The sequence below is a fragment of the Pelodiscus sinensis genome, chromosome 1 (genome assembly GCF_049634645.1).
Source record: "Pelodiscus sinensis isolate JC-2024 chromosome 1, ASM4963464v1, whole genome shotgun sequence".
Classification (NCBI taxonomy): domain Eukaryota; kingdom Metazoa; phylum Chordata; order Testudines; family Trionychidae; genus Pelodiscus; species Pelodiscus sinensis.
In genome coordinates, this window is record NC_134711.1 from 80,909,190 (window position 1) to 80,928,884 (window position 19,695).

General features: G+C 41.4%; 1 protein-coding gene across 1 annotated transcript in view; it reads right to left on the reverse strand.

The window, feature by feature from the left end:
- The window catches only part of FGD6 (FYVE, RhoGEF and PH domain containing 6), a 119,522-nt gene continuing 99,827 nt past the window's right edge, over positions 1-19,695 (reverse strand). The window contains exons 18-21 of the mRNA XM_006118299.4: positions 18,894-19,021; positions 13,839-13,967; positions 7,626-7,774; positions 1-4,391 (exon numbers count right to left, since the gene is read on the reverse strand). Of these exons, the coding sequence (XP_006118361.2) occupies positions 4,355-4,391; positions 7,626-7,774; positions 13,839-13,967; positions 18,894-19,021 (443 nt within the window). The 3' untranslated portion in view covers positions 1-4,354. The remainder of the gene's footprint in view (positions 4,392-7,625; positions 7,775-13,838; positions 13,968-18,893; positions 19,022-19,695) is intronic.

Here is a 19,695-nt window from a genome sequence, read left to right on the forward strand (position 1 = left end):
AACTATTGCAGGTTTATTTTGTACAAACATGATACATATCAACAATCTCTATTTACAATGAATTTCAGCTGTTTTCCATTTACAAAATTAAGATTCCACTATTCCACGTAGACAGCACAGACAAACTAGGATGGCTCCAAATAAAGTGTATTTAGAAAATAATTATAACAAACAGCAGTTTCAGCAAAAACTCATTAAAATACCTCTAATCCTGGCACACTGCCCTAGTTCAAGAGATGTAATATAGGCTTTTTCAGGAACTGTCCCCCCCAATATTTTCAGCGTTCATTAAAGTTACTCAAATGCTAACAGTTCAGCAATCCTTGCCTAATGCATGTATTGTAATGATTTTAAAAATAAGTTAACACAAAGTTTTCTTAGATTACCTATTGACTCAGAAATAATGTTAGAAAATCTTCAATGTCAGTGTTCATCATGTGTTGTACTAACCAATCTCTTGCCTACTATTAAGGCCCTACCAAATTCATGGTACATTTTGGTCAATTTCAGGGTCCTAGGATTTCAAACATTGTACATTTCATGATTTCAGCTATTTAAATCTTCAGTTTCATGGTTTTGTAATTGGAGGGCTCCTGACCCAAACAGGAGTTGTAAGGCAGTTGCAAAGTTGTTATGTATGTGTGTGAGAGTGGGGAAAGGGTTGTGATACTGCTACCTTACTTCTGCACTCCTACTGGTGTGGTGCTGCCTGCCTGGTAGCACTATTGCAAAAAAAAGCAAACATGATTTTGGGATGCATAAATAGGAGTGTTGTGAACAAGATGCAAGAAGTCATTCTTGTTCTACTTTGCATTGATTCGGCCTCAGTTGGAGTATTGTGTCCAGTTCTGGGCTTCACATTTCAAAAAAAGATGTGAAGAAATTGGAGAAGGTCCAGAGAAGAGCAACAAAAATGATTAAAGTTCTAGAAAACATGAGTTATGAAGCAAGACAAAGAACTGGGCTTGTTTCGTTTGGAAAGGAGACGACTGAGAGGGGATATGATAGTGATTTTCAATATCTAAAAGGGTGTTACAAGGCAAAGGGAGACAAATTGTTCTCCTTGGCCTCTGAGGATAGGACAAGAAGCAATGGGCTTAAACTGCAGCAAGGGAGGTTTAGGTTGGACATTAGGAAAAACTTCCTGTCAGGGTGGTTAAACACTGGAATAAATTGCCTAGGGAGGTTGTGGAATCTCCCATCACTGGAGATATTTGAAAGCAGGTTAGACAGACACATGTCAGGGATGATCTAGACCAGGGGTGGGCAAAAGGGCCTCCATGGGCTGATCTGGCCTGCAGAGGCCCTGCTACTGCCCCGCCCCCAGCCAGTTGGGCCTTAGGGTTGGGGGAAGTTGTATTCCATCATCTTTTTTAGTGATTGTCCTTATATAAAGCTTTAGCTATCTTCCTTGCTGTGACATCAGGCACCCTATCTATGCCAGGTCACCTGCGTAAGACTGTGATGCGAATGTTACAGTGTTTAGGAAACTACCTGCAAGAGACATAACAGCTTCAGCTGGTAGTTGCATTGCTGAAAGACTATCATGTAAAAGCCCTTATGTATGACAAGAGAAAAATGTAGATATTTAAGAAAAAGTTTAAAAAATGTTCAAATAAAGGTCTTAATCCCACTCAACTTCACAGTTAATTGAAGCAGATCCTCAGTTGCTCATGAAAGATGTCAGACTGAAGAGTTAATAACTCAAGGCCCTGATTCAGCAAAGTACAGGAGCATGTGCTTAACATTAAGCACTTGAGTCTATTGAAATCAGTATGTGCTTAAAATTAGGCAAGTGCTTACCTACCCTGCTTGAGTGGTACTTAAAACCCCTTACCAACAGAACAAGGGCTGTGACAAGACAAGTTTTCTCACACTGCCCAAATAATATTTCTTGAGAAACTGCTTCTAAGGAGCAAGAGAGTATTTTGGCTTCCATGTTCATCCTTGACCCTTCTGTCAAGACAACTGGTTATGAATTCTGGTTGTATTTTTGTAATGTCAGCCCATGCACTGAGGGTTAGAGTAAGTCTACAAAAAATATCATTAACACTGGGGAATCTTTGAAGGGAGAACCCCAGCAGTACTACCCTCAGTTCAGTTGCACTTAGCCAGAACTATAGCATAGGTAAGGTTTTCCAGTCTCCCAGTATTTTTATCACTGTATCAGTCAAACCTGGTTAAGACCCTGATGTGGCAAGATACACATGCGTCAACTTCAAGCATCTGACTTGTTCCATTGTAAACTCTCCCCCATTGACATCATTCTTCAAGTTAGGCATATGTTGGAACACTTTGTTAACCAGAGGCTTAATCAACAATGTGGTAGAAAACACAAGAAGCCTCTAGAACAGGGGTAGGGACCTTTTTTGGGTCAGGGGCCACTGACCTATAGAAAAGTCAGCCAGGGGCACAATTGAGAAGTGAAAAAATTGTACATGCTCCAGCCCCATGGGACCCCAAGCCTCAGAGACTGGATCCAGGCAAGCTGGGGGCCACATCCACCCCCTGGGCCTTAAGTTCTCTACCTTTGCTCCCGAGCTTTGTCTATACTAAAGTTCCCTCCAGAACAGGGGAACCAGTGATATGTCTGGGGAGAGAGCTTCTTTCCTAAAATTCCCTTGTGCAGATAAGGACATAGTATCAACTATCAAACCACTATTAACATAGTCTCAAACCATTTTGACCTGGATGTGAACAGCTCTTAATCCTATAACTAAATTTGCCTACTATAGCAATTAATTGGCTGAGTACACATACATTCTATTTTATATATAAACACTATTACCCTGGCCTATTCATGTGTTGTCAGTGCTAGTTCCATTTATTCTATACAGTGATATAACTTGATTTTTCAAAAGTTCAGTAACAGAATATATACACCAATATTATCAGTGTGTTTCCTAACAAGGTGAACTGACAGTTTTCTAAAAACAATTGAAATATTTTGTTTTAATGTCAATTAAAACATCAAATAATTATGCAAGTCATACTAGAATGAATGACATACATTTTCCATGCTTTTGTCACTAAAAATATTGTGCTTTCTTGGTATGGCAATTCCATTTCAAACATTTATTTTAAAAAGTACAATAGTGTAAGATTTTTCAACATACATTCTTTAGCCTTAAAGTCTGAGAACTGCAATCTATCCATGTTTCATACAGTATGGAAAACACTGATTTGTATCAAAGGGATTTTTAAACAAAGATGATAGGATATTTAATCTTTTTCCTGCATGCCAAACAATTTTATTTGCCTGTGCTTTATATTAGTACAGGTTGAACCTCTCTAAACTGCGACACTCTGGTCCAGCAGGATCATAGATGCTCTTGGATCAGAGTGTCCTAGTGGAAGGCTGGAGTTAGGAGCCCTGCAGGATGGCTAGTACACCAGTGGGCAGTTGGTGTGGCCAGTGTTATGGCTGGAGCCAGCAAGGAGCCAGGCTGGGGGGCCAGAAATGACCTTCCCTGGTCTGGCAAAATCTCATGTTTGGGAGTGGTCAGGTCCCGAGAGTGCTGGACCAAGGAGGTCTAACCTGTGATAGCAATTTAAAAAAAATAATCTGCCTCATTTTTTTAATACAGTATATTTAAATATCTTTGGCGCTGATAATTTGCTAACAGCTGTAGTGCATAATCTCAGCAACTGCAGAATATGAAACCATATTTTTGTTTATCCTTTCAGCTTGCTTTAATAACAGTCATATTGCATAAGTAATACATTTGCCTTTGTGCTGAAGAAGCCTGAAAAAGTAGTAGTGTTAATTCAAGGGCTTCTGTGATTTAGAAACCGGATGTAATTAGTGCACACAATTTGACCTGTTGTATCAGAAGAAGGAGCAGCATATCAGTCATCTGCTTGTCAAATGGGTTTTTCACTTAGCTGACCATGTGACCTAAACTTGTGTTGAACTATCTTATTCCTTTAACTGTTCTTACTAAATTGCAAAATGAATGTGTACAAACTGTAATACTGCAGTAAAGTGTGTGTGTGTGTATGTGGTGGGGTTTTTTTTTAAAACAGTTTTCTGACAAAGCCATCAGCTATTCTAAAGACAAGGGCACTTTGGAATTCAATGTGAACATTAGAAATTATTCTGACCACTAAGTAAACATTGGAATTTAATAAATAACACATTTTGTATGAAAAAAAAACAAATACACACAATTCTTTAAAAAAATATTACCTTATACCTAAAAAAAGGCAACTCCTCTTAATTTTCATAAATATACAAATTGTGTTTAGGTTGATGCTGTTAGAGTCCATTTTTTAAAACAAAATTTCTGTGTTCTATTTCTTGTCACTTTGACATTTTGTTGCTTCTCTAGTCTGAGAGATGGTGCTGAGGCAGCTATAATATTGTGCCTTCTTGAAAAGCTTCTATCCACCTGTTGGAAAGAGAAACATTGTTCGATTTGGCTTGATCTTGCGTATTTTCAAAACCTACCTAAATTTTTATCAATAAATTTTCAAATATACAGCAGTTCAAAATTTCACAAATCCATTAAAAAGCACATGGTACACCACTATTAAGTGGCCTGCATTAGATTTAGATAAACAACAGATATGGCAATTACAGCTAGTGCTACTCTCCATTATGGAAATTCTTTCAAACTGCACTCTCCTGTCTGTATTTGGGAAGCAACTATCAGGAAATTAAGCTGTGAAGCTCTAGGAAGGCCCTACTGAGCATAGGTGAACCTTGACTTTTCAGAGGTTTATAGGTTGGCCAGTTTTTGGTCTCTTTTCATAGGGATGGTAAAAAGCACATACCTGACACAAAAGTCACCTTCTCCTGCCAAATTGCAAGCCAGAGATGTGTGAGTTTCTCAGATGTCACCAGAATTAACATGGGCAAAACAATGCATTTTACCCTAGCTTTGTTCTCAAACAGGTGAGCCTGTTTTGGCTGAACTTTTCCCAGAAAAATTCAGTCCGAGGCAGATCCCAGAACAGAACAATTTGAGAGTAAATGGTTTAAGTTTAGCCACGTTGTAAGCAACTGAAAACAAGATCTTGTAATGCAAGGGTTGGGCAACCTTAATATCATCAGTTAAATCCACTGACAAAGTGTCTCATTTCCTTCTTGGGGCTGGGGCACATAGCCCTAGTAGGTTGTCATTTTATCAGCTACTCTGACAGTTGGTTCTAACCCTACTCATGACCCATAATGGGTGTTGTCATACTGCCATATGGAAGAATTTCTGGGTTTTCAATTTATTTTTTTTAGAAACCTAGGAACTCACAAAAAACTACATTAAAAGAACATTATTAATGTTGCACAGTTAAAAATTAAGAAAACTCAGAATTATGGTTGCCTCTGCAACCTTAATTTGGCCTCTGTGTGTATGCATTACAACAGTCTTTAGTTACATGCAGTGATACAAGTAAAATCCATTTCTTACCGGTATGGAGGGTGGGGGACGGAGGCATGTGACTCCTCCCCACCTCCAGGTAGGGTCCCCATGCTCTCCCTGCCCACTCCCCTTGACTCGGAGTGCCATGGTCACTGCCGGACCCCGAGTGCCACAGCTGTAGCTCCGCAGCCACTGCTGGACCTGTTACCTCCCAGCCACAAGGGACAGAACTACCTGCTGCACTACCTAACCCTCAGCGTCCCACTGCCTGGGGCTCCCAGCTGAGTTGCTGGCCCTCCTGCGCACTCCTGCTCCATAGCCCAACCTCCCTATACCTGGCCTCTGTGGTTCAACAACATCCCTGGTCCTGCCAAACCACAAATGTTGCCAGACCAGAGAGTCCCTGTTGAGGGAGGTACAACCTGTACTATGGCATTCTGGAGCATATCAGCTTATTTGTACTGTATGTTCACATTTTTTTCCATATGACCCTCAGTTCACAGGATGGACCTGCTCTGGGGAAGAATCAAAGCTGTGTAGTAAAGGAGACCATTGCTTCATTTGTTATAGACATGGGAAAGAGTGTAATTAATGCAGCAGGAAAAGGATGGTTTCATGTTTAGGGCAGCTGAATACTTCTCCAGGGAACTATATTCTATCCGTCTCTGCCACAGGGTTCCTTTATAATGCTCAGCATGTCATTTAAATCAAACTCATTTCCTGGATATCGGACGTGAACCTCTGGCGTCCAATTTGAGGAAGTAAGCACTTATAGATGCAATTTATGTCAATGGGACTTGTGCTTTTAACATAGAAAGTGCTATATAATATTAATTCCTCTAATTTATCATTTCCTTGGCATCTCAAATTAGGCATCCCAAATTAGTGAGAATTTCTGATCTTAATCTCATAAGGAAATTAATAACGGTCTTGGAAAAAGGTAAGTGAATAAGACCTAGCCCCACTCTGAACAATGAGAAAACAAAATATTGAACAGCTGCTTATTAATTGAACATCCATTTTATGAACAAGGCAGGGTTCCTGTGGGGAAAAAATGAGACTGTGACACTGAAAACTATCATCATGCATACACACATATGGTCCAAGTTAATACTGCACAGACAAATCATCATTCTGGCTTTTGTTCATTTTGAGAGCTTGATTTTGCAATCTTAATGTTCTATTAATGTACTAAAATATCTACATCTTACATATACATTTATACAACAACCCCTTGAATTCAAACCTCTCCTCCTTAATTCTAGACTGTCCTCTGACATCAAACCATCAAGCTTTGGATCTTAGCATCAGGGCACAGTGAAAATATAAAATGACATCTGTCTTAATTCAGTTAATTGCTCTGGACATTTAAAATACAGTTTTGAAATATTCCTATTTCTAGCATTCACAAACTCAGTTTTAGACTTTACTGCATGCTTGAAAGCATTATCTCTGAATATTCAGCCCATAATGGCTAGTCTGGTACAAATAAAATTAATTTGGGAAATTTTTGTAAAATCAGACAAAGCAGCCATTTCTATTAGCACAGTACACTAGATGTATTTACATCATTACCACATGCAGCAAATGGAAGGCAAGTCCTAAAATTTAATCAAATAAGGACCACAAACAAAGTATATAAGTCCAGTGAATAAAATTACATCAGTCATTCTGCCTATAAAATGAAAGAATACTAACACCACTTAATTTACCATGCAAAAACCTACAGTACCTATAAATTTAGCTGGTAAGATAAGACTAATTAAAATAGAGCCTTTATTGTTAATTTACTGAATTAATACATATTATAATTTAATTTTAAGCAGATTTAGAAATAAAACAGCACAAAATGCTGCCTATTTTAATCCTTTGATATATGATTAGAGAGGAGTTCTTTCTTAAAGATTACACTTTCCATTCCTCATTACCCTCACTTTTCAGCGCAACATGTAGTAGCTGCTTCTCATTTCAAAGTTCTTTTTATCGAGAGGTGACTGAGTCCATTCACTTTTACTTGCTGTTTGACAAGAATCTGACTGTAAATCTCTATAAAACCAATTGTTTTATATGTAAAATGTAAGAACTGAAATTACATTATTGCAATCCTTATACATCTGTGATGTTTAATCACGTTTTAAAAAACCAAGTTCCAATTTGTAAGTGAGCTTTTCCCTGTGTACTCTTACAGGATGAACATTAATGAAATGATATCTGAAATACTGCATGGGAAAAAAGTGAAAGACAGGACTGAGTTAAAATGCTTACTTTTGAGCTGAATGGGAATCATCTGCCTTGAATATGTAAAATAAAGTGTTTTTGTGCAGTAAATGGAACACTTTAGATTCTGAGTTTTCATCCTTTACTTCAGAGACTGTGAATCCCAGTAAAGGCTGACTCTCCAGTGCTGCAACGTCCTAATTTAAACACATAAGCACAAAATTAGACTTGTATTAGTATAATCTGATTGTGCTATTTTATAATGCTTTAAGAAGTGCCACACTACTGCATCCAGTTATTTTAAGTTTATAATAATTTACAGTTCATATCACACAAAACTTTGTTTCCTGTCATTTTCTCATACATGTTTTAATGAAAAAGAATCAGCAAATCTCACAGATTTGTTTTTTCTCTAACTACATGTAAACATCTAGGAGTAATCTCTTTGTCCTGCTACACCAAGGGTGGGCAAAAGGGCCTCCGCAGGGCGGATCTGGCCTGCCAAGAGGGTTGATCTGGCCCTTGGAGGCCCTGCCACTCCCCCGCCTCGAGGCCAATTAGGACCTAGGGGCGGGGGAACGCGTGAAGCGTCCTCTCGCCTTGTGAGCAGCACGTGGTGCTTTAAAGCGCCGCATGCAGGGCAGGAGGAGACGTCACACGCTCCCCCCACCCCCAAGCCCTGATTGGCCTGGGGGCAGGAGAAGCACGCAACATTTCCTCAGCCCTCCCCCCTCCCTGCGAGGAGCGCACGGCACTTTGCAGTCCCATATGCTTGTGCAGGGTGGGGGCAGGGCAAAGGAAGCTTCGCACAGCTCCCCTGCCTCCAGGCCAATTAGGGCCTGGGGGCGGGGAAGAGCGTGACATCTCCTCTTGCCCTGCGAGAAGCGCATGGCACTTTGAAGTGCCGTGTGCTCCTTGCAGGGCAGGAGGAGGCTTGAAGGGCAGTGTGTGAAGCCTCTTCCCACCCTGCCAGGGGCATGGGCACCTAGTGGGAAGGGGGGGCAAAGGGGCTCCCCCACCCCCAGACCATAATTGGTCTGGGGGGTGGGGAATCCCAGAAACATTCTGGCCCCGCGGGGCAGCCCAGGGCCACTTCCAAAATTTTTGAAGTGGTCCCCGGCCAAAAATTATTGCCCACCCCTGTGCTACACAGTGTCAGCACTATACTTACCACTCTCTGCAATAGAATAGCCTTCTTTCTCATTTAATTTAGTAATTATGTAGAGCTGATTAGAATAGATTTTTCATGACAAGTGACAAAAAATGAAGTTGCAGCGTACTACTCTGCCAACAGGTAAGCTCCTACACTACATGCAGGTGAGATCACAGAGGAAGCAGTGTACCTAGATTTAGATAAACATCTTCTGAATGCCCGAACTGATGGCTGCTAAGATCAAAGGGCATAACATTCTGACTCGTCAAAGTAAATCTAGAACAGTGACTTTCAAAAGGGACATTAAGTATATAAAATAATGAATGGTCTGATAAAAGGTAGACGGGAGCTCCCTGATTCATCAAGCAATAACTGAAGATATTTCATGAAATGAGTAGGGGGGGGGGGAAATTTAAAACTGATAAAACTAAATACTTTTTCACAGAACAGTGTAGAACTCACTGACAGAACACAGGTGAGGCCAAGAAGTTAATAAAATTCACAAAGGGTTTAGATGTTCATATGGACAACAAAATAATCAGTTATAATTGATAACAAAAATTTGGAAGAGATATCACACCTTGGCTTAACAAGGAGATCTTGCATGATCTCAAAATAAAAAAGGAGTCATACAAAAAATGGAAACTAGGACAAATAACAAAGGATGAATATAGGCAAGCAACATGGGAATGCAGGGGCAAGATTAGAAAGGCAAAGGCACAAAATGAGATCAAACTAGCTACAGGCATAAAGGGAAACAAGAAGACCTTTTATAAATACATTAAAAGCAAGAGGAAGACCAAGGACAGGGTAGGCCCACTGCTCAGTGAGGAGGGAGAAGCAGTAACAGGAAACTTGGAAATGGCGGAGATGCTCAATGACTTCTTTGTTTCGGTCTTCACCAAGAAGTCTGGAGGTGTGCCTAACGTAGTGAATACAAGCAGAGAGAGGGTAAGTTTAGAAGATAGGATACACGAAGAACAAGTTAAAAATCACTTAGGAAAGTTAGATGTCAGCAAGTCACCAGGTCCTGATGAAATGCATCCCAGGATCCTCAAGGAGCTGATAGAGGAGGTATCTGAGCCTTTAGCTATGATCTTTGAAAAATCATGGCAGACAGGGGAGATTCCAGAAGACTGGAAAAGGGCAAATATTGTGCCCATCTATAAAAAGGGGAATAAGAACAACCCAGGAAACTACAGTCTGGTCAGTTTAACGTCTGTCCCAGGGAAGATAATGGAGCAGGTAATTAAGGAAATCATATGCAAACACTTGGAAGGTAATAAAGTGATAGGGAATAGCCAGCATGGGTTTGTGAAGAACAAGTCATGCCAAACTAATCTGATAGCTTTCTTTGATAGGATAACGAGCCTTGTGGATAAGGGAGAAGTGGTGGATGTCATATACCTAGACTTTAGTAAGGCATTTGATACGGTCTCGCATGATATTCTTATTGATAAACTAGGCAAATATAACTTAGATAGGGCCACAATAAGGTGGGTGCATAATTGGCTGGATAACCGTAGTCAGAGCGTTGTTAACGGTGCTAAATCCTGCTGGAAAGGGATAACAAGTGGAGTTCCGCAAGGGTCTGTTTTGGGACCCGTACTGTTCAATATCTTCATCAATGATGTAGATATTGGGATAGAGAGTACGCTTATTAAGTTTGCAGATGATACCAAACTGGGTGGGGTTGCAACTTCTTTGGAGGATAGGGACACAATTCAAAATGACCTTAGCAAGTTAGAGAAATGGTCAGAGGTAAACAGGATGAAGTTTAATAAAGAGAAATGCAAAGTGCTCCACTTAGGAAGGAACAATCAGTTCCATACATACAAGATGGGAAGCGACTGTCTAGGAAGGAGCATGGCGGAAAGGGATCTAGGGGTCATAGTGGACCACAAGTTGAATATGAGTCAACAGTGTGATGCTGTTGCAAAAAAAGCAAATATGATTCTAGGTTGTATCAACAGGTGTGTTGTAAGCAAAACTCGTGAAGTCATTCTGCCGCTCTACTCTGCACTAGTTAGGCCTCAGCTGGAGTACTGTGTCCAGTTCTGGGCACCACATTTCAAGAAAGATGTGGAGAAATTGGAAAGGGTACAGAGAAGAGCGACAAGAATGATTAAAGGTCTAGAGAACATGACCTATGAAGCCAGGCTTCGTGAACTGTGCTTGTTTAGTTTGGAAAAAAGAAGATTAAGGGGGGACATGATAGCGGTTTGCAAATATCTAAAAGGGTGTCACAAGGAGGAAGGAGAAAATTTGTTCCTCTTGGTTTCTGAGGACAGGACAAGGAGTAACGGGCTTAAAGTGCAGCAGGGGAGGTTTAGATTGGACATTAGGAAAAAATTCCTAACTGTCAGGGTGGTCAAATATTGGAATAAATTGCCAAGGGAGGTGGTGGAATCTCCCTCTCTGGAGATATTTAAGAACAGGTTAGATAGACATCTGTCAGGGATGGTGTAGACGGAGCTTGGTCCTGCCTTGAGGGCGGGGGGCTGGACTCAATGACCTCTCGAGGTCCCTTCCAGTCCTATGATTCTATGGTAAGTGGGAGGTGAGTTTTATCCCTCATCTGTCTAACAAGAGTTCTTACACCTTGGTCTGAAGTGTCTAGTGCTAGTTACTGTCAGAGGCAGGATACTGGACTAGATGGATCCAATCTGAATAGCGTATTTACATTTGAGACCACCAACGCTCTGGAGGAAGGATGGACTAAATTATGTAATTTAAAATTACCATTTGAATATTACCTTTCTGAAGAATCTTATTTTCTTTGGTGTGAAATAAGCCGGGGACACTGCAGAGAATGTCAGCGAGTTCCAACAGAGAAACAAAGCTAATAGAGAAAAGCTCTGTGCAAGAGTCTATGGGGAGTTAGTCCTACCAGGGTCTCCCCATAGAACATGGTAAACTAGACAGTCTGTTTTACTGTTTTTAAGGTCTGTTTTCTCTGAAATGCTTTGTTCCAAATAAATGATACTTTACTTTAAAGGAGGCTGTTTGGTCACGGATTAACACTATCACTGCTGCACAGAGTACAGGATTGCAGGCTCTGGGTGTAAGTCAGACTTGCTGAGGTAAATTACAATTGGTACCAGGGGATTCAAGCCAGGGCCAAGTCTGAGAGTGGAAGAATTGTGTGATTCTATACAGCAGCGGTCTCCAACCTTTTTAAGCACAAGATCATTTTTTGAATTTAAGCCAATCTAGGATCTACCTCAAACCCAAATATCCCTCTCCCATCCCTTCTCCGAGGCCCTGCGCCTGCCCCACCTCTTTGCGGAGGCTCTGCCCTCCTTACTCTGTGAAGATGGAGTACAGGGGAGGCATACAGAGTGTCATCAGCACCCTCTGCCTCTGTCTCCCCCACTCTGCACAAGCAAGAGGCTCCCAGAGGGCAGCTCTGAGGCTCTGGGCAGGAGCAGCAGGGGGAAAGGCAGTTGAAATGCAGGCACTTGATCACCTCCCAGCCAAACAAGTCAGGATCACCTGTCAGAGGCTCTAAGATCTACTGGTAGATCCTGATTTATTGCTTAGTGAACACTGCTATACAGAGCCAAGCAGCAGCTAGTGGCCTCACGCCTGGGAATAGGTGCTCTTGGTGAGACCAGGAGGGGTTAGAAGTGCAATTTGCCTGGTAACTGAATTGGATAGCAACTATACTTTCTACATTTTGCTCTATAACTGACTTATAGATTATTACAAAAAGTTTAAGAAACCAAGAACAGCTGCCATTCAGCAAGGTATTAGAACAATATTATAAAGAGGTACTATATGTGATAGATACTTGATAAACCCCCTGTGACAGGACGTACTGTCCCCACACTGCACATGAGGAGGGGTTAACCCAGTCACCTGAGGGCTGAGAAAGTATTTCTTTACATCCCCTTTGCCCTAAGAGGCATGCTCGAGCTGCACTGCTATAAAAGGGAGCAGCTCAGCTCAGTTGGGGCTGGAGAAAGAGGATGTGCCTGGCCAGCTACAGACAAACCGCAGCAACTACCCACACACTGAGGCACTACCACACAGGCTGGAGGCCAGGTGCAGTCAGAGACCTCGCAGATTCTAGAAGCATGCACAACCAGCTAGATCCCACAAAGAGGGGAGCTGGAGATCCATCCGAGAGCTGAGAGTACTGTAGTAGGAAGAAACCCAGGGAAGGTTACATGGTGAGTGAGCTGAAGCCGGGGAGTCAGCGAGTTTCCGACGGAGCTTTTTCCAGCTGACTCAGTGGCTACAGAAAGCCACTAACAGGGCCCTGGGCTGGGGTCCAGTGGATTGGGAAGGCCTGGACCCCTCTTCCGGGGATATAAACCGTTCCCTATCTACCGTTCCTTGAGAGACTCTGACCATTGGGTCACATTGCCCCATAAGGAGGGGCAAGTTATTGACTGGGATTATTGAACTGCGCTGCCCTGCAAACAGGGGAAAGTTGGAGAATCTAACCATTGGGTCAGGTACAGAGACTTTGGTAGGTGGAGTTAGACACACAGACTGGGGAAGCAAAGTGGAGAATATCTGAGTGACAGGTGTGAGATGGGCACCCTCACCCTTCACATAGTGTTACACCCCACAGTGTTACACTCCCTTTTTCCCTTCTGCACGGAGCGTTATGATCATCACGTCCATGCTTCAATAAGATTAAACATGGCTGAGCAAAACAGAAACGACATAAGTGTTGTCGTATTTCCTTTTTTCTAAATGGCGCACCAGGCATCGGGAGAGTGTTGCAGAGTGGAGAAAGCAGGCTAAGAAGCCAGGTGTATTTAAGTCTGCTCTTTATTCAAAAACAGCCACAAGTACATCAGGTGGAAGCAACAAACTGAGATGCTCCAATGTGCTTGCAGGCTGTTGGCACCAGCCATTTTTCCAAGATGATGCATCAAAACAGATATCATCTACTTGTAAAGGTGACTACTATGACTCACTTAGTTGCCTCTAGAAAGAGACATCATCTAGTTAACAGCTGAACACCTCAGATTCTTCCACCTCTTTCAGGGAAGACTCAATGTGTAATACTATATGGAGATGGACTCCTTTGTAGATCTCATAACTGAGCAATACTTTAAAATATGTAGAACAAAAAATCAATGCCTTCTTACCTCACTAGCAGCATACGTGTATAGCACCTTATTTTTTATGACAAACCACAGGTGTTTCCATGGTTTTTTGCTGCCCTTTGATCTATATAAATAGCCACTCATTGAGGAGTCTTCTGTATTTGCAGAAACCTGAAATAAAAAACAGAATCTGTATGTATGTGTATGTGTACCTGGCTTTATCCCCACCCAGTTCTTTGTTGATATTTCTAAAGTATGCCTATAAGTCCAAATACTAATTGGGGAACCTAAACCTCCAACCAAGCACCTATGCCACTACATAATTTCTCTTGAAAAGAAACTAGATACAGATTTTTATTCAGCAGAGACCATGAAAATAAGTACAGCAGAAACAAGTTAAAGGAAACTAATCATACAGTATTCAGCACTGCATCCCATGTTTTTAAAGGTACTATATTAAGGAGACTCACTGCTGCAATTGCCGAGATATGGATCGGTACAGGAATATAGTTCAAATAGGCCATAAATAAAATTCATCACTTAACAGATTAACATTTTAGGCTATGCTGTGTATAGCCTTCAAGGATACAGCTGCATACTTTCCTCGGAGGCCTAAGAAATCTCTGAAACCAACTTTAACAGATGCAAAAACAACTATAATTGAAGAGCTTGATATGCTGTATACAATCTTCAACATCTGGACCTTTTAAAAAAAATTGGTTGGCAGGTAGAGCATATTTCCATAAAATATGCGCGCGCGCGCACACACACACACACGCACACGCACACGCACACACGCACACATGATTTCTATAATTTTTTTCTGTATATTTAAAAAGGAAGCTATTTCAAGGAGACCAGTGAAAATTATCCAAAATTTACAATCTGTACTTACAAAAAGCAGAATTAAACAAATTTAAGATCACTTGTTTGGAGATTTTTTAAGGAAAAATGCAAAGGCAGTGGGCCCAGCATTTCCCCTTTATGACATGGCCTCTTTAAGACAGCCATTTTCATTACAGAGGTGCTGGTACGCTCTGTTCTTTCCAGGTAATCTCTGACTGGCGGTGCCGAGCAGTGCCATCACAAAAAAAGAACTGCTTGTGAAAGAGTTAGCAGATCTATAAGTACAAACTAAACCTTTGCCCTATTATCTGCACCTAGGAAATAATATCTCCAGGAAAACATCTATGTTGGTAAATCCCCCAACTCTTCGGTGAAAGGCAGATACAATCCTGTCTGAAAAGCTAACCCCCTAAAACTTGATTTTTGAAGAGGAGACATTCACTCTGTTACATTTAAACTTTTCACCCAAATTGCATCAAAATTGCTGTTTAACTGCTGAGTGCCAAATTAGAAAAGAGAAATAAAAATAGAAACAGTGGAAGAAATAGGAAATTTTCTCTGTGTGCACAGATGAGTAATTGCTTTTCTCCTATTATTTCAACTGCATTTTTTGCTAGCTATGCAATTAAAAAGAAATATTTTATGGTTTGGAGTTTTGTAAGATAATGGAAATAACGTCTATGGACTGATCCAAGAGCTCAATTTTCTTAAAACATTTTGACCTGCAGAATGTTTGGTTATATTTTGAGATTCATGGACTCTGAGGCTGAAATGATTGGATTGGCAGGCTCTTTGTATAAAAGTGGTCTAGTCCATCCATAGTGAATGATGCCAATGACAACTGAAGGAAGTAACCCATTCTAATTTGCCAAGGGACTACTGATTCGAAAGGGAGGAATCAGCCACCACTTTATGTCTGTCATGGTTTCTGGCTATGCAATGCCATCCTGTATAATAAAGAGGGTTATGCTTCCCTCCACCCTGGTAGGTTGCAAAGTGATGCAATTTCAAATTATATTTTTGACTATATTTTAATTACAACATTTATCTTTGGAAGTAAAAGACCCTTTGCAGACCCTTTATTAGATGAACATTACATTACCAGTTCAAATATTTACAGTATTCACACTGCATTTAAAGCTTTGAGTAGCACTGACAGTGACATTTTCTAGAAAGGAACATGTCTAAAAAGAGGAAATTAACAAGCACTATGGAGGGCCATAGCTATCTCATGTGGAATGTTGAGCCCTCAGAGCAACAGATGATAAACTGAAAGTCTTCTGTAAAATTTTTTACTACATGCTTACAAAGGGATACATCAAAATGTGAGTAACTCAAAGCTGCAGGGAGTGCTAAAAGGCTTCACACAGCAGGAAGAGGAATACATATATATGTTTCAAATGGCAATAAATGATTAACTACATTTTATGTTTCAGCAGGGAAATTTCTTCCAGTCCTTACAGCAGTAGCTTGGTTTTATACAGCATGAAATACATTACACTCTCCTGTTTGCTCTCCCCTAAAAGACAGATTCTTCCTAATAAGAGTGATGTTCTAAAAATATTTTTCAATCTCAGTTTCTCTGAGAGGTGCAATCATATTAAAAAAATTAAGAGCCCAATCCTGTACTGCTTGTGCACCAAAGTGTCCCTTACATCCAAAGGGAATTTTGCTACACAAGAAATATAGGAACCGCTCCTAGGTCAGTCACTGCAACTCAGGAATCTATTATACTCTCCTTAGTTTTAAAATAATATTGTTGTCAACATGAATTTGAATTGCCAGGGCATATGCACTCTCTCCTTAAGAGCAACAATCCAAGATTATGAGAGGGGTTCTCATCCATGGAAGACTGGGAGACAGTATAACCAAATTTTGGGCATCCTTCAAACACAGCATATTGCACAGAACACTAAGGATTTTCGTGGAATATAGGCAGCCTTTTTAGAGGTCAATTAATATATTCTGTGTTGTATGTGTTTCACTGCACTCTGTTGGAATGCATGACTGCCACCTTGAGACACTCAAAAAACAAGCTGTGTATCTCATGAACCTCAGTGAGCAAAGCTCTTAACATGAATGTAATGACTCCTGATGTCTATTTGAGCCCCCAAGAAAAACTAATCCATCAAATCGTCCTGTGCTTGCATGTCCCATGAAACCTACATAAAAACTAATAATAAAGTAACATGCAAACACACCTTTGGATTGTAAATAATTTTGTCATACCTGGCAGATAGGAGTTAATATACATATGCAAATCTCACGCTGCCACTCACCAATGGTGCAGGACTGTTTTTATTTTTAGAAAACAATTTTGTCTATTGTTTGATCTCTTATAGTGCAAAGAATTTGCATACAGCCGTCAGCCACTATCGAAATGAAGTTTTGTTCTTGTAGTTTATACCATCATGGTAGAAATGGCTAACATATCAAAAAGCCAGTACTAATAACCATAGTTTTCCTCTAAGCTGTGTAGCCTTGCAACTTCCCATTAAGCCTATGCAGGAGCTCAGGGCTGTAGTGAGGACAGATGGGTTTCCCAAAGCTCAGAGGCTTCCATGGCAGGTCAAGGGGAGCCCTTCCCTGCTTACCCCATCATGGAGCTGCTGGGGATGGCAGACGGAAGTTCCTCCTTGCAGACTCTGGCATAGAACTACTGTGGCCGACAGGGTGGGGATGTCCCTCCTCACAGGCCACAGCAGGGAGCTGTCCAGGTAAGCCCAACACCAAACCTCCTTGCTCCACCATGAAACTCCCCAACAGCCCTGAACACCCTCCTGTACCTCAAAGCCCTTATCCCCAGCCCACAGCCTGTACTTTCCTCCAGCTCCCCCAACCCAGAACCTCTCCCCAAACCTGAATCCCTTCCCAAACCTGGAACTCTGCTCCTGCACTCCAAACCCCTTATCACCCAGAGCTTGCACATCCGGACAGAGGGCCCTTGTGCCCCAAACTTCTGCCCTCAACCCTGAGCTCCCATGCTCAGAACTGCTTGGCCCCAGCTCCTGCTACAGGAATTTTGTTATGTGAACCAATGTGGAGATGAGATATCAAAATCACCTCCACTTTGGTACACATAAGAAAATTCATTCCACTCAGGGGGTGGAAAAAATTAGAGTGAACACTGCTAGTAGCTAAGTGCAAAAGTGAAAGTGAACCATATATATTTCTATTACATTGGTATCACTAAAACACAAGGCTGCCTTACCAACAATTAGCATACCCATAATAAGTAAGATCACCACCTAGCTCTTACACAGCACTTTTCCACAGTACATCATTTTTATAAATATACTAGAGCTTTCATGGATTGCCTCCCCACTTTGTCTTCTATATGCTGCCCTGTCCTCAGAGACCCAGTCTGCATTCTGATCTTAAGATACTGTCACTAACTCACTCAGCTCCAAATAATACTTATTACAGCTACAAAAATTCCCCTCTATGGAGGCTGGAAGCAAGACTTCTGTAATCAAGGAAGATTAGATACAGGCCTGTGCAACAGAATGAGAGGAAGTCAGAGCTCCCCTCTGTTGGCTACCTGAACTTTGAGTCCAATCACATACTGTTAACAGTCTGCTTATTTCTGCACCATCCCACTCTCCAGAGCAGGTGGGAGGGGGAGAGGGGGGAATGGGTAGAATCTTGAACTCCCCATACCTTCCCCCTATGTACTGATCAGTGTAGCTGAGTAAATATGTGGGGGGTGATGAATTTGCTGTTTGTATTGTAAATTAATAGCACCTTGGATGGGGTACAGCATGGAGAAATCAGGGGAGAATTTTTGACGCAGTGTCTGAACCACAACACCTCCTGTAGTGCTATGTCTCCACCTAGTCACAATCGAGCCCCAAGACAACCCGATAATTAAATTTCATCTGTTTTACTGAGCTATGTCTTCACTACAACCTATGTTGGCATAATCTATGTCATTCAGTGGTGAGTCACCCCCCCTACCCCGAGTGACACAAATTACACCACATAAGTGCTCATGCACGCAGCATTATATTGGCGGGAGAGTTTCTCTTGCCAATATAGCTTCTGCCATGCATGTCTTCACCAGACGCAGTGCAGCTATGTCAGTGGAGCTGTAATGCAGCGTGCCTACACATACAGTGTGTCACCAGAAACACCCCCCTTCCTTTAAACGTCTGAAAAAGAGTATAGAACATTTTTTTAAAATTGTTTATTGTTAATAAAACCTGGATGATTTAACACCGAAGAGAAGTAAAGTTTAAAGGAAACACTTACTTCTTTCAGAGCAGCAGGAATTTTTTTCTGTTTTCTCCCCGATGGAATACTATGTAACACTGTAGACAAGGCACTGGATGGAGATTTATGGTTCACTGGGGAGCCACTCTTAGGAGTGAACTGGTTATCTAAAATGTATACAACATGCACAGGGCTTTTATGTGGCAGAGAACAAACATATACATAGTGTTCCTTACAAAAAGTTTTAGACACCACTATCATTTCTGTTTGGTATTAAGTAATTTAAAAAAAACCCCACAAAGTTAATTGCTGAAACATTGTATACCATGTTATATTTCCTAACCATATTCATTTCGACAGGAATTTTGCCTCTCAGTATTGCCAATTCCGAAAGTTAAAAAAATCGTAAGTATAAGTATAAATCCTGTTTCTGAACTTGCCCAGCCCACCTCCAGTGTATATAAAACAATTACAGGGTGACAACTCAACCCTCAATACACACGACATATTCCCACACACAAAATGCAGGCCCCAACTCTCCTGTACATCTAGTTCCTGACACTTCCACTCTACCCAAATACACAATGGCAAGGGCTCCTGCTGCTTGCCACTCCTTCCCAGCAAGGTCTTGCAGACCCCAACTCTGAGTATGCTTCCTCCCTCAAATCTCCTCATTAAAGTCCTATAGCCTCCCATTCCCACCCCCCTCTATTCCCCTGGCCCGCATCAGCAGTGGCTGCCTGTGGCCAGCCTGCAGAGAACGAGGCTGTCCCTGGGGCCTGCATCCATTAACTCTCCCTTTCTGCCTGTTGTAGAGGGGCGGTGATTATTAGCAGCATGA